This window comes from Oenanthe melanoleuca, chromosome 6 (genome assembly GCF_029582105.1).
Source record: "Oenanthe melanoleuca isolate GR-GAL-2019-014 chromosome 6, OMel1.0, whole genome shotgun sequence".
NCBI lineage: Eukaryota > Metazoa > Chordata > Aves > Passeriformes > Muscicapidae > Oenanthe > Oenanthe melanoleuca.
Window position 1 is genome coordinate 2888631 of NC_079340.1, and position 13829 is coordinate 2902459.

General features: G+C 55.3%; 2 protein-coding genes across 2 annotated transcripts; one reads left to right on the top strand and one right to left on the bottom strand.

Annotated features, from left to right (window-relative positions):
• The first annotated feature begins 270 nt into the window (after positions 1 to 270).
• Positions 271 to 3699, top strand: LOC130255178 (early activation antigen CD69-like). The gene is made up of 6 exons (XM_056495583.1): positions 271 to 318; positions 1064 to 1538; positions 1915 to 2010; positions 2113 to 2291; positions 2473 to 2573; positions 2663 to 3699. Exons 2-6 carry the CDS (start codon positions 1160 to 1162, stop codon positions 2775 to 2777), a joined length of 870 nt encoding a protein of 289 aa, XP_056351558.1. The 5' UTR covers positions 271 to 318; positions 1064 to 1159; the 3' UTR covers positions 2778 to 3699.
• A 7127-nt stretch (positions 3700 to 10826) lies between these two features.
• LOC130255175 (C-type lectin domain family 2 member D-like) lies at positions 10827 to 13608 on the bottom strand. The gene is made up of 5 exons (XM_056495579.1): positions 13230 to 13608; positions 12758 to 12853; positions 12477 to 12655; positions 12195 to 12295; positions 10827 to 12105 (listed from the first exon to the last, which is right to left on the bottom strand). Exons 1-5 carry the CDS (start codon positions 13606 to 13608, stop codon positions 11991 to 11993), a joined length of 870 nt encoding a protein of 289 aa, XP_056351554.1. The 3' UTR covers positions 10827 to 11990.
• Positions 13609 to 13829: the final 221 nt, after the last annotated feature.

Consider the following 13829-nt stretch of genomic DNA (forward strand, 5'->3'; position numbering starts at 1 on the left):
GCGTTCCACGTTACTGATCGTAAGCGTCAAAGACTGACAGACTCCAAGCAGCACAGGGCGACCCCTCACAGCATTCCGCAGGATCTGGCAGCAGAGGCACTAAGACCAGAATGGCTTTCCCCGGAATTCCCCGAGCTCGCCCGCCCGGCACGCTGAATCATCAAAAGCCGCCCCGCCCCCACCTCGGCGTTAAAGGAGGCGGCGGCAGTAGCAGCGCCCAGTGGGTCCGATAGGGACAGAATCGACAGTGTCGGGCGGGCGCGTTGGTGCCGGTCCGGTCGTGCAGCGGCCCCGGAGCTGGGAGCGGCTCCAGCACAGGTACGACCCCGCTCGGTTGTGCCCAGCCCGGGCTCGCTGCGGCCGGAGGGGCCGCGCTGAGGGGAACGGGCCGGTTCTGGCGAGTTCCTTGCGCCCCTTCCCCCGTGTGCCCCTGGCCTGAGCTGGGCAGGGAGCGGCTGCCCGCGGTCTCCTCCTTGCCGCGGATCGCTGGGGACGAGCCGGTGCCGCAGCAGCGATGGCTCATCCCGGTGGCTCTCGGTAGCCCGGAGGTGGCTGCTCCGTGCCCGCCACAGGTTCGGCCGTGGCGCCCCGGGCTCGGCGCCGCTGCTCAGGCAGGAGGTGTCCCTGCCCGGCTCAGGGCTGGCACGGCATGAACTTGAACGAGCCTCAGAGCCCAAAGAGCTGCAGGCGCCGAGTGGAGGCACAAAGCGCCGCATCCTGCCTGCTTCGGGCTCTGGAGGCTCCTTGGCGCCGCCTTCTCGGCCAGGAGCCGCTTCCCGTTGCCGGGCAGGGACCCAAAGCGGCTGTGGCAGCGCTCGGTGTCCCCGGGCTGCGAGCAGCGGGGCAGGGAATGCGGGGACAATGCTGAGCAGCCCGGGGCTGCTGGTTCTTCCTCCCGGGCAGGCGGACTCCGAGGCGCAGCTGTCCTGTCCCCGCAGGCGGCAGCTCGCAGGCGTTGTCAGCGCCTGTCCCGGCACGGAGCTGGGCTGCAGCGGCTGCAGAGCCCGAGGGGCCGGGGCTGCGGGCACCGGAGAGCTCCCGCAGGCTGCGCTTGTCTCCGCAGGTGCTGCCGCAGCGTCCGGGCAGCGGGGACAGCGCGGGACTGAGCTGGCAGCGCCTTCCTGAGCCTCGGTGTCCCGCAGGGCAGGGATCTGTCATCATGTCCCTTTCCATGGGCCATCCCCGTGGGTGTACAGCTGTTTCTGAGGCCGATCTCCGAAAGGCTTTTTCGGCACTCCTGATGTGTCGGGAGCACGGGGCTGTTTGTTTCAAGCAGAGAGATGCCGGCTGTGAGCTGGAGCAGAGAGAAATCTGCTCCATCCATGGGCCTCTGAAGGAGCTCCTGCATCTCCAGGAGGAACGAACAGCCGGGCTGACTCACTTGCCTGGCACGCAAGAAACAACTTGGGAGCATGCAGTGAGTGAGGCTGTGGAGAATGGAATCTGCAGCAGCGATGGCAGAGTGAGGGAGCCCCTGGATCCCCAGGGCACATCAGCAACCGGCCATGGGCACAGAATCCTCCTCAGAAGATTGGCGGGTGAGTGCAGGGCCACGCCTGTGGCCTCTAGGGAGGGCCAGTGTCACTGGCAAGGACAGGGCTGGCAGGTGTGTGGCTGTTTCCCGATGTGTGGAAGAGGCCTCGTGCTGCGCTCGGCCCCAGCAGTGGCTGGAAGCGGCAGCCGCAGCTGCCCCCAAGGCTGTGCAGCTCTCCTGCTGCAGCCTGTCCCCAGCCCGCTGTCCCTGGCTGTCCCCACAGCTGTGTCCCTGCCTGTGGCCAGGCTCTTGGCTCTCTGGCTGCCAGCTGAGGGAGGAGCAAACAGGCTGAGAGCTCCTCCTGTGCTCCCCGGCCATTGGGGCAGCAGCTTCGAGGGCCGGCTGTGCTTCTGGCAGCCAGCAGCTCTTTCCTGCTCCAGGCAAGAGGTTCAGCTGCCATCCTGGGGTCATCTTGGTGCTGATCCTGCTCCTGGTGCTGGTGCTGGCGTTGGCGGTGGCCTTGGCTGTGCAGTCAGGTAAGGGAGGGGCAGCAGCCTGGGCCCAGCCCCTCGGGGCAGAGCGGGGTCCCTGCTCCCTGCACAGGGCAATCCTCACACCTTCTCCTCTTCCCCCTGCAGCACCGCAGGCTCCAGTTCCGACTGCGACTACTCCCGTGGTTCTGGGCTGTCCCCATGGCTGGATTGGTTACAATGGAGTCTGCTACTACTTCTCAAAGGATTACAGCACCTGGGATCAGGCTCAAGAGCAGTGCTCCGAGCTCGGGGCCTCCCTGGCCATTGTCAAGGATGAGGCAATGGTGAGTGAGGGGCTGCGGGCGCTGTGGGGTGGCTGAGGGGAGCCTGGGGGTGCTCCTGGGCCGGGCTGGGTGCTGGTGGGGCTGGGGCTGCAGCCCTGTGCCGGGGCCTTGCAGGGAAGGAGCCCCGGGGCCGTGTCCCCCCGAGGGCCCGGGGCAGCTCCCACTGCTCTCTCCTTGGCAGGATTTGCTCTTCCGCCTCGGCGGGAACGGCGATTACTGGGTGGGGCTGCGCAGATGGGGCGAGCACCTGCAGTGGGGGGACGGCAGCAGCTTCAGCTCCTCGTGAGTACCGGGGAGCCGGGCAGGGCATGGGGGGACAGGGGCACAACGTGTTCCCTGGGAACCAGCGCTGCCTCTGCTCCTCCCTGCAGGGTTCCTGTCCTGGGCAATTCCGAGTGTGTGTACCTGGCTGAGGAGAAATTCAGGAGTGTGATCTGCTCGAATCCGCAGCCGTATCTCTGCAGCAAGCCCCGAGCTCCCCTGTAACAGGGGCTGGAGAAAGGAGCTTCTCCACGCTGGGCAGTCCCAGCTTCACCTCTCAGCCCAGCTCAGGGCTGTCCTTTCTCAGCTGCACCCTGTGCCTTGCACTTGCTCTCAGGGCCACCTCAGTGCCTGTTCATCCCCCTGCCAGCGCTGGGCTGGCTGTTCAAAGGAAAAGTCTCTGCAATCCATCCTGCCAGCCGTGCTAGCTGGAGTGAGGGGATTGCCCTCACTGCACAACAAGCTCTGGTTGAAAAATGGTCTCTCTCTCTGGCTGTGTCTCTGTCTGTCTATCTCTCTGTCTGTCTTTTTGTCTGTTGTGAAGGATCTAACTGCTCTGCTGTGGGAGGAAAGCCAGGGTGGAGCAGGACAAGGAATACTCTCCCTGAGGGGGAAGCAGACACACGATGTGACTGTAACCCCCATCCCTTTGTGTTGCAGTGTGTGAAATAGAGAATTTTTCAGAGAGAGATCAGAGTGCAGGGATTCAATTAAAACCTTTGAACAGATTAATGTATATTAAGCCAGTCATATATGAAAAAGAGATGTAAGCTTCTATTTTAAGTATGCATGTAACTTTATATTTATATTATTATTATTTGTATTTTTATATATTAGGTACCTTTTTACTGCCTTAAGAATAAAAGACATAGAATTTAAAGTTAGAAAGAAGTTTTAGCGAGAGCTCAGAAACAAAAATAAATCTCAACAACAAGTCTCAGTGAGAGGTCAAAAACCATATTTTAGACCAAAAAAGAAAAAGTAAGAATAATGTTTACATTTTTCTGATAGAACAGATAAGCTGTATATGCAGATTCTATGTAAACGATTGTATTAAAAAATTGGAATTCTGATAGTTTTAAAAGAAAGGTTTCAGATTTGTGTTTTTAACTCACTGGATAATTTGTAAATAAATCAATGCATTGGGGAGAGACTCTCTCTCTTTCTCTTCTCTCACCACCATCATCATCACCCAGAAGAAGACAGGAGCTGCGGCTGCAACTTCGTCCCTCTCGGGGCCTTGAACCAGAACTGCTTCTGCTTCTAATGAGGGCTTTACTTCTATTGGGACTCTATGCTGAAAGCTTTTAGTACTGACTCGAACACTTGGGACTCTGTGCCTTTTGAGACTGCTGTGACTTTAAAATAAACAACTTTTAATAGCAACAGCTGCTGAGCTCTTTGGAAGATTTAAACCCACAAACACCCCGACACTTTGAGCCTTTCCTGATGTGTTCTGTTTCCTGCCCAGGGTGAGGAGGAGAGGGACAGAGAAGGTTTTGCTGGCACCAGGCACCTGGCCAGGCCCAGCCCACCCCAATCATCCCTGCAATAATTCACTCCTATCCCACCATTGCCCGGTCCCACAGCGGGTCTGGATTCACGGGCAGGTGCCTGGAGTGAGAGGAGGCAGCTGGTGCCAGGGGGTGAAATGTCTTTGCTGGGAGCTGGCAGGGAGAGGAGGAGGAGAAAGTGGTGCAGAGTAAAGGGGAGAGAAAGAGGGACAAGGCTGGAGCGGTGGAAAGGGGCGGGGATGGGCATGGGGCAGGCGGCATTTTGCTTTCCAGCTTTATGGGAGGAAAAAAAGAACTGTCCAATCCATGCAGGAAAAGTGGGGAGAAACAGCAGGTGCTGGATATCGCCGACAATTGGGATTGATTTCCGTGCCTGAGCTGCCAAGGCCGGCAGACTCCGAGCCCCGCCGGACGCCGCCAGCGCTGCGCTGTGTCTTGCCCTGCCCTGCCCTGGCTCAGCCCGCCTGCCGAGAGCCCCCAGAAGCAACCAGCAACATCCCCGGGGGCTGCTGTTCCTCAATACTTTCTGTGGCATCTGGTACTTTTTCTTCCTGCATTTTTTTCAGGACAGGTGCGATGTAATTGTCTCTGTCTCCCTCTCCCCCTCTCTCCTTGTGCCGCATTCCCAGCGCTCCCTCTCCCTCTCCTCGCAGCCCCTGGCAGAGTGACGCTGCCGTGGGGCCCGTTCCTGTCCCACGGTAACTCCAGCAGCACCTGCATTCCTTCCATGTGGTGGCACCTGGAGCTTGGAGGCTCCTTCAGCACAGGTGCGACCCACGGTGGGTTGTGCCCCAGCCCGGGGCTCGCAGTCAGGCACCTGAGTGAAGAATGGTTTCTATGTATGTCCATCTGTCTGCTGCAGAGGATCTGAGTGTTCTCCTCTCTGGGAGCCCTAGAGCCTGCCCAAGAGGCAGTAGTTTCTATGCCCTGGAGGAAAACCCTGGTCTCTTTCTTCCCTTAGTTGTGAGAGGACACTAAGGCCACGGAGAAGAATGACTTCTTCCCCACAGCTCTTTGCATTTTTATGTTAATACACCCCAGTTCCGTTTCCCAGGTTGGACCACTTTCCTCCCCACCTCTTTTCCCCTTATATTTATGTTCCCTAGATGTTCTCCCTTTCCTGCTTTCCCATTGGCACCATTTTCCTGCAGTGTCCCACCTCCATTTACCCTATGGGTTCTCTATGCCTGCCCTCACACCATCCCTGAGCCCTCAGCCCATTGGCCCTGATGCTCAGCTCTGCCCCCTTGTTCCCCATATTGAAACCTGGAGCCTGGATTGATTCCAGTCTTTGACCCTGGACCCTTTGCTTTTGTTTGGAATAAACCTGCCCTGTGGAACCCCATACAAATATCCTTCTTGCCTCTCCTTTGTTCCTTGCCGGTGTTCTCCAGAGCGTGTGTTTTCTTACCCCTGAGTGACCCTGTGCCACCAAAGTGACTCTTTCCTACTGGAGACGCTTCCTGGGGGTTGTGGCATCTCACCATCACAGTGCCTGCAGCAACCATGTATGGCCAGGAAAGAAATGATAACCAGGGCTAGAGGGGCCCTGCCTCTAGCCAGGGAGAGGCACAGGAAAACTGGGTCTTTTGGACAGTGTGGATCCAATGGTCTGGCACATGAGAGCCACAAAAACATGAGGCCTTAGCTGATACTGGTGCACAGGGTCAGCTAATGACACAGGGGCATGTGGGGCCAGAACCTGTTTCCATAGCCGAGGTGCTGGGGGAAATTGCAGGAAATTACTCTACTGGAGGCTGAGGTGAGCCTGACTGGGAAGGAGTGGCAGAAACATCCAATTGTGACTGGCCCAGGGGCTCCATGTATTCTAGGCATAGACTTCCTCAGGAATGGCTACTACAAAGACCCAAAGGGACTCAGGTGGGCTCTTGGAATAGCTGCTGTAGAGGCAGAGGGCATTAAGCAGTTGAACACCTTGCCTGGACTATCAGAAAACCCATCTGCAGTGGGACTCCTGAAGGTGACAGAGCAACAGGTGCCAATTGCCACCTTGCCAGGCACCGCCGGCAGTACCGGACAGATGGAGATGCTGTGATCCCCATCCACAAGATGATCCGAGAGCTGGAGAGCCAAGGGGTGCTCAGCAAAACCCACTCACCCTTCAACAGCCCCATCTGGGCTGTGCACGAGTCTGGTGGAGAATGGAGACTGACTGTGGACTATCCTGCCGTGAATGAAGTGACTCCAGCGCTGAGCGCTGCCGTGCCGGACACGCTGGAACTCTGCACGAGCTGGAGTCCAAGGCAGCAAGGTGCCACCACTGACACTGCCAATGCATTTTTCTCATTCCTCTGGCAGCACAGTGCAGGCCACACTGCCCCAAACCCACCAAGGCAAGCGCTACGTGCTGACCATGGTGGAAGCCACCACGGGATGGTTGGAGACCTTCCCTGTGCCTCACCCCTCTGCTCAGAACACCATCCTGGAACTGGAAAAGCAAGTGCTCTGGAGACATGGCACCCCTGAGAGAATCAAAGGAGAAAATGGGGCTCATTTCAAGAATAACTGTATAAACACCCTGTCTAGGGAACACAGCATTGAGTGGATGTACCACATTCCCTACCATGCACCAGGGGCTGGGGAAGTTGAACTCAATGTTCAATGGCCTGATTAAAACCACCTTGAGGGCACTGGGTGGGGAGACTTTCAAGAACTGGGAGATTTATCTACCAAGGACCACATGGTTTGTGAACACTCGAGGTTCCACTAACTAAGCAGGGCCTGCCCAATCCTAGCCCTTGGGAACACCAGCTGGAGATCAGGTTCCAGTGGTAGACATCAGAGGTATGCTAGAAAAAACTGTTTGGGTGAATTCTGCCTCCAGCAAAGACAATCCTGTCAGTGGAGTTGTCCTCACACAGGGACCAGGTTGCACCTGGTGGGTGATGCAAAAGGATGGAGAGACCTGATGCATGCCCCACGGACACCTTGTTTTGATACTGTGCCTGTATCTGTAACTGCATGTATGTATATAATTTAAAGGTTTTAATTTGATGTAGCGTGTTGGTATGGGAAAAAATTCAGGGTGGATAATATTGGGGGTTGGATTTGTTTTTTCCTTTTCTCACTGTCTCTGGATTTTTTCCCATATACATGCTAAGTAGCACTGATGGCTTGTGACAGGGGAAGGAGGAGACTCCCTGTTTCTTTTTTCAGAGTTTCTGTTGGGAGTTGCTGGGACTCACTCGTTTTTGGCTCTGGGAGGAGGAAGGCCACTGGAAAACCTCAATCCCTCATCCCAACACTGGGGGCTGCCTCTTCTGGTGCTGGGCCCTGCACCCTGCCAGGACACTCTCCTGCTTCAGCCTGCCAGCTCCAACCATCCTGTTGGAGCACCGGGCCCAGCACTCTGAGGATCCGTGAGCAGAGTCTCTCCTCCACCCTTCCCATCTGGGACACAGCCACCATCACCCCCAGCATCCCTGCAGCCACGGGGGATCAGCACATCTGCCCCTGGCCACCGGGAGCTGCTGGCACTCCCTGCCAGCTGGGACAGCAACTGCACCTCAGGGGAAAGTGCCCACAACCAAAATACCTGTTAACAACTGTTTCTTGTTAATTTCATGGCTGTTCATAGTGTTTTGTTTGCCTTTTTTTAATGTTTTTATATATATAAATATATATAATAGTAAAGAACTGTTATTCCTATCCCCGTATTTTTGCCTGAGAGCCCTTTAATTCTAAAACTATACTAATTCAGAGGGACGGATTTATTAGCCCCATTTCAAGGGAAGGCCCTGCTCTTCCCGAGCACACGTTTGTCTTTTCAAACAAGGACACTGCCCCACCCTGCTTTTCCCCTCACCCTGTCTCCCACAGTCACACACCCTCCCTGTTCCCTCTTCCCTAATAACAATGTTTCTTATCCCATCGCTGTACCCTTTAAGATACAGTGGCAGATTACTAATTCCTAACTCTTGATTTTAAGGATTCTTTAATCCAAACAGAGTAACCCATCTGCAGCACCTCCCTCCATGAACCAGCACCAGCTGCAGGAAAGTTGAACTGTGCAACAGAGTACTTAGGACTGCCCTGGAGGCACTTGGTGGAGGGACATTCAATTATTGGGAAATGAACTCAGCAAAGGCCACCTGGATGCTCAATACCCCAGGGTCCATCAGTGGAGCTGCTCCTGCCCAGTCTGAACCCTTGCACACAGTGCATGGAGATAAAGTCCCTGTGGTACACATGAAAGGCATTTTAGGAAAGACTGTTTGGATTAGTCCCATGTCAGGCAAAGACAAACCCAGCTATGGGATTGCCTTTGCTCAGGGACCTGGTTCCACTTGGTGGGTGATGCAGAGAGATGGAGAAACCCATTGTGTACCACAGGGAAACCTAATCTGAAGTGAGAACTGAGTGTAAGGTTTCACTGTGGAGTCTAAAGAGGATATTGATTTGGGTATGATGCAGATGGTGATAGAACAAGGGGTGGATAATATCTTGAGTTTCAATACAGGATGTGACCAAAAGTGTGTATTCTATCACCATCTGTTAAAAACCAGGTGGGAAAGTGTTCTTTATCTCTTCCACATCCCATCCTTGCTCCAGGGAGATATCTTCTGTTAATGGGCCATTCAGTCCCATATGAGAGGGAAAAACGGGAATGTCAGAGACACCCACACACACCTCAACCCCCCACCCAAATCCCACAGACCACCCCAACATTCCCCCCTAAGAGTCCCTCCAAATCCCACACACACCTGGGTCTGGGTTCTTACAGTAACACACGGGAACAGCTTCTGGAAACGGGATGGGAACAAGGGGCAGGTGTAGGAATGTGTGCCCGCTGTGCTGCCAGCCCAGGAATCAGCCTGTCTGGGGCCAGGCCATGGCAAAGTGTGTCCTTAACCACTGCCAGGGCTCTGGGCTCCAGCTGGAGCTGAGGAGCAAAGGGATTAGTGCAGGCAGGAGAACATCCCATGCTGTGTTACTCCTGTCAGGTGTGGATCTCTGCTGGGAATAGAGCCTCTCCTTCAGCCAACGCTCCCAGATGGAATTCACAAGGGTTCGAGGCTGGGAAGTGAAGAGCAAAGCTGCTGTGAAGGGAAAGCTCAGTTCCTTCAGAGAAATCACCTGGGGCACTGGAACACTGGCACAGATAGGAATCAGGAAAGCAGAGATTTCCAGTAAAGGCTTTGTGGATTGGTGGGGGAAAGGAGTACTGAGAGCCAATGGCTGCAGGGATGGTAATCTAAGTTAGTTCAGATATTATTTCCCTTTTTTGAATTGGTGAGGCTTATTAAAGTTACATGCAGTTATAAGGGCGAAATAGTTACAGTTTTGGAATATATTCTTGTTTAATGCAGCTATCGTCCATGCTGCATAATCACAGCAGCCATACTTAAATATCATATGATGTGTGAATTTGCTCCTGTTCCTAGATGATACTTCTCTCCCTGTAAGGGAGCTGGGAAATTTGTGATCTTTCTCATGTCTGTCACACCTGATGCCATCCCCAGTTTTTCCCACTGTAATGATGATTCTGGACGTCTCTGAGTGTACAAACTGGCCAACCTGACTGTCCCTCCGTGCACCCCTTTTAGTGACAGCAGTCGGTGTCCATTCCTGGTGTGGTTTTTTGATTATTTTATCTTACACCATTCTCTCTATTTTATTCCCTTCACACTTCCCAGCCCTTCCCGTCCCACTTTTTACCCAGCCCCGCCACCCCCTGGGCTCTCATTGCAGCTCCTTCAGTCGTGGGGCAGCGACCACAGCTGGTGCAGCACTTTGAGAACATTTCACACGCGTCTCTCTCTATTCCATTCCCGTCACTCCTCCCAGCCTTTCCCGCTGCTCTTTCAGCACCTCTGCCGCGCTGACGGTCCCTTGGTGCAGCTCTTTTTGGTGATACTTTGGCAGCAGCCACTGCTGGTGCAGTGTTAAATAGACCATTTTATACTCTCCCCAGGAATTTCATTCCCTTCACATTTCCCATCCTTTCCCGTGACTCTTTTTAACCAGCACGGCCGCTCCGTTGTGGCTCGGCACTGCTCCATTAGTGACAGCGGGCAGAGGAGACCCGGCAGTGCAGCTTTTGATTCTGTTTGTTTTATTCTCCCGATCCCATTGCAGCAGCAGCCCAGCTGTCCCTCGGTGCAGCTCTTGCAGTGACAAGGGGCCGTCTGGCCAGGCGGGCTGAGCCAGGGCAGGGCAGGGCAAGACACAGCGCAGCGCTGGCGGCGTCCGGCGGGGCTCGGAGTCTGCCGGCCTTGGCAGCTCAGGCACAGAAATCAATCCCAATTGTCGGAGATATCCAGCACCTGCTGTTTCTCCCCTCTTTTCCTGGATGCATTTGACAGTTTTCCATTTCCTCCCTCAGAGCTGGAAAGCAAAATGCCCGCCTGCCCCACGCCCATCCCCGCCCCTTTCCACCGCTCCAGCCTTGTCCCTCTTTCTCTCCCCTTTACTCTGCACCACTTTCTCCTCCTCCTCTCCCTGCCAGCTCCCAGCAGAGACATTTCACCCCCTGGCACCAGCTGCCTCCTCTCACTCCAGGCACCTGCCCGTGAATCCAGACCCGCTGTGGGACCGGGCAATGGTGGGATAGGAGTGAATTATTGCAGGGATGATTGGGGTGGGCTGGGCCTGGCCAGGTGCCCGGTGCCAGCAAAACCTTCTCTGTCCCTCTCCTCCTCACCCTGGGCAGGCAATGGAACACATCAGGAAAGGCTCAAAGTGTCGGGGTGTTTGTGGGTTTAAATCTTCCAAAGAGCACAGCAGCAGTGCGTTGCTATAAAAATTTTTTTATTTTAAAGGTACAGTACTCTCAAAAGGCACAGAGTCCCAAGTGTTCAAGTCAGTACTAAAAGCTTTCAGTATAGAGTCCCAAATAGAAGTAAAGCCCCCATTAGAAGCAGAAGCAGTTTTGGTTCAAGGCCCCTAGAGGGATGAAGTTGCAGCCACAGCTCCTGTCTTCTCGATGATGATGATGGTGGTGAGAGAAAGAGAGAGAGAAAGAGAGAAAGAGAGAGAGTCTCTCACCAATGCATTCATTTATTTACAAATTATCCAGTGAGTTAAAAACACGAATCTGAAACATTTCTTTTAAAACTCTCAGATTTCTAATTTTTTAATACAATCATTTACATAGAATCTGCATATATAGCTTATCTGTTCTATCAGAAAAATGCAAGCATTATTCTTTTTTTTTTTTTTTTTTTGGTCTAAAATATGGTTTTTAACCTTTCACTGAGACTTGTTTTTGAGATTTATTTTTGTTTCTAAGTTCTCAGTAAAACTTTTTTTTAACGCTGAATTCTATGTCTTTTATTCTTAAGGCAGTAAAAAGGTAATATGAATAATACAAATAAAAATTATATAAATATCAACTTACATGCATACTTAAAATAGAAGCTCACATCTCTGTTTCATATATGACTGGCTTAATATACAGTAATCTGTTTAAAAGTTTTAATTGAATCCCTGCACTCTGATCTCACTCTGAAGAATTCTCTGTTTCACACACTGCACCACAAAGGGATGGGGGTTACAGTCACATCGTGTGTCTGCTTCCCCCTCAGGGAGAGTATTCCTTGTCCTGCTCCACCCTGGCTTTCCTCCAGCAGAGCAGTTAGATCCTTCACAACAGACAAAAAGACAGACAGAGAGATAGACAGACAGAGACACAGGCAGAGAGAGAGACCATTCTTCAACCAGAGCTTGTTGTGCACTGAGGGCAATCCCCTCACTCCAGCTAGCACGGCTGGCAGGATGGATTGCAGAGACTTTTCCTTTGAACAGCCAGCCCAGCGCTGGCAGGGGGGATGAACAGGCACTGAGGTGACCCTGAGAGCAAGTGCAAGGCACAGGGTGCAGCTGAGAAAGGCCAGCCCTGAGCTGGGCTGAGAGGTGAAGCTGGGACTGCCCAGCGTGGAGAAGCTCCTTTCTCCAGCCCCTGTTACAGGGGAGCTCGGGGCTTGCTGCAGAGATACGGGTGCGGATTCGAGCAGATCACACTCCTGAATTTCTCCTCAGCCAGGTACACACACTCGGAATTGCCCAGGACAGGAACCCTGCAGGGAGGAGCAGAGGCAGCGCTGGTTCCCAGGGAACACGTTGTGCCCCTGTCCCCCCATGCCCTGCCCGGCTCCCCGGTACTCACGAGGAGCTGAAGCTGCTGCCGTCCCCCCACTGCAGGTGCTCGCCCCATCTGCGCAGCCCCACCCAGTAATCGCCGTTCCCGCCGAGGCGGAAGAGCAAATCCTGCCAAGGAGAGAGCAGTGGGAGCTGCCCCGGGCCCTCGGGGGGACACGGCCCCGGGGCTCCTTCCCTGCAAGGCCCCGGCACAGGGCTGCAGCCCCAGCCCCACCAGCACCCAGCCCGGCCCAGGAGCACCCCCAGGCTCCCCTCAGCCACCCCACAGCGCCCGCAGCCCCTCACTCACCATTGCCTCATCCTTGACAATGGCCAGGGAGGCCCCGAGCTCCGAGCACCGCTCCTGAGCCTCATCCCAGGTGCTGTAATCCTTTGAGAAGTAGTAGCAGAGTCCATTGTATCCAACCCAGCGAGGGGGACAGCCCAAAATCAGCAGCGGAGTCGCAGGTAGAACTGGAGCCTGTGTTGCTGCAGGGGGAAGAGGAGAAGGTGTGAGGATTGCCCTGTGCAGGGAGCAGGGACCCCGCTCTGCCCCGAGGGGCTGGGCCCAGGCTGCTGCCCCTCCCTTACCTGACTGCACAGCCAAGGCCACCGCCAACGCCAGCACCAGCAACAGGAGCAGGATCAGCACCAAGATAACCCCAGGATGGCAGCTGAACCACTCGCCTGGAGCAGGAAAGAGCTGCTGGCTGCCAGAAGCACAGCCGGCCCTCGAAGCTGCTGCCCCAATGGCCGGGGAGCACAGGAGGAGCTCTCAGCCTGTTTGCTCCTCCCTCAGCTGGCAGCCAGAGAGCCAAGAGCCTGGCCACAGGCAGGGACACAGCTGTGGGGACAGCCAGGGACAGCGGGCTGGGGACAGGCTGCAGCAGGAGAGCTGCACAGCCTTGGGGGCAGCTGCGGCTGCCGCTTCCAGCCACTGCTGGGGCCGAGCGCAGCACGAGGCCTCTTCCAGACATCGGGAAACAGCCACACACCTGCCAGCCCTGTCCTTGCCAGTGACACTGGCCCTCCCTAGAGGCCACAGGCGTGGCCCTGCACTCACCCAGAAATCTTCTGAGGATGCTTCTGTGCCCATGGCCGGTTGCTGATGTGGCCTGGGGATCCAGGGGCTCCCTCACTCTGCCATCGCTGCTGCAGATTCCATTGTCCGCATCTTCACTCACTGCACGCTCACGAGTCGTTTCTTGCGTGCCAGGCAAGTGTGTCAGCCCGGCTGCTGGTCCCTCCTGGAGATGCAGGAGGTAATTTAGAAGCTCATCAAAGCGATTCAGAGACTGGAGAGAGTCGTCACAGCCGGAATCATACTGATTCAAAGAATCAGCCCTGTGCTCCCGATACATCGAAAGTGCTGAAAAAGCCTTTAGGAGATCGGCCTCGGGAACTGCTGAACACCCACGGGGATGGCCCACGGAAAGGGACATGATGAAAGGTCCCGGCTGGTCCCGGCTCTGCGGGACACCGAGGCTCAGGAAGGCGCTGCCAGCTCAGTCCCGCGCTGTCCCCGCTGCCCGGACGCTGCGGCAGCACCTGCGGAGACAAGCGCAGCCTGCGGGAGCTCTCCGGTGCCCGCAGCCCCGGCCCCTCGGGCTCTGCAGCCGCTGCAGCCCAGCTCCGTGCCGGGACAGGCGCTGACAACGCCTGC

Coding starts and splice junctions, on each gene's coding strand:
- LOC130255178 (XM_056495583.1), top strand. CDS start 1,160: ATGTCCCTTTCCATGGGCCATCCCCGTGGGTGTACAGCTGTTTCTGAG. Junction 2,011..2,112: donor GGCCTTGGCTGTGCAGTCAG/GTAAGGGAGGGG, acceptor TTCCCCCTGCAG/CACCGCAGGCTCCAGTTCCG. Junction 2,574..2,662: donor GGCAGCAGCTTCAGCTCCTC/GTGAGTACCGGG, acceptor TCCTCCCTGCAG/GGTTCCTGTCCTGGGCAATT.
- LOC130255175 (XM_056495579.1), bottom strand. CDS start 13,608: ATGTCCCTTTCCGTGGGCCATCCCCGTGGGTGTTCAGCAGTTCCCGAG. Junction 12,854..13,229: donor CATCCTCAGAAGATTTCTGG/GTGAGTGCAGGG, acceptor TTCCTGCTCCAG/GCGAGTGGTTCAGCTGCCAT. Junction 12,296..12,476: donor TTGTCAAGGATGAGGCAATG/GTGAGTGAGGGG, acceptor TCTCCTTGGCAG/GATTTGCTCTTCCGCCTCGG.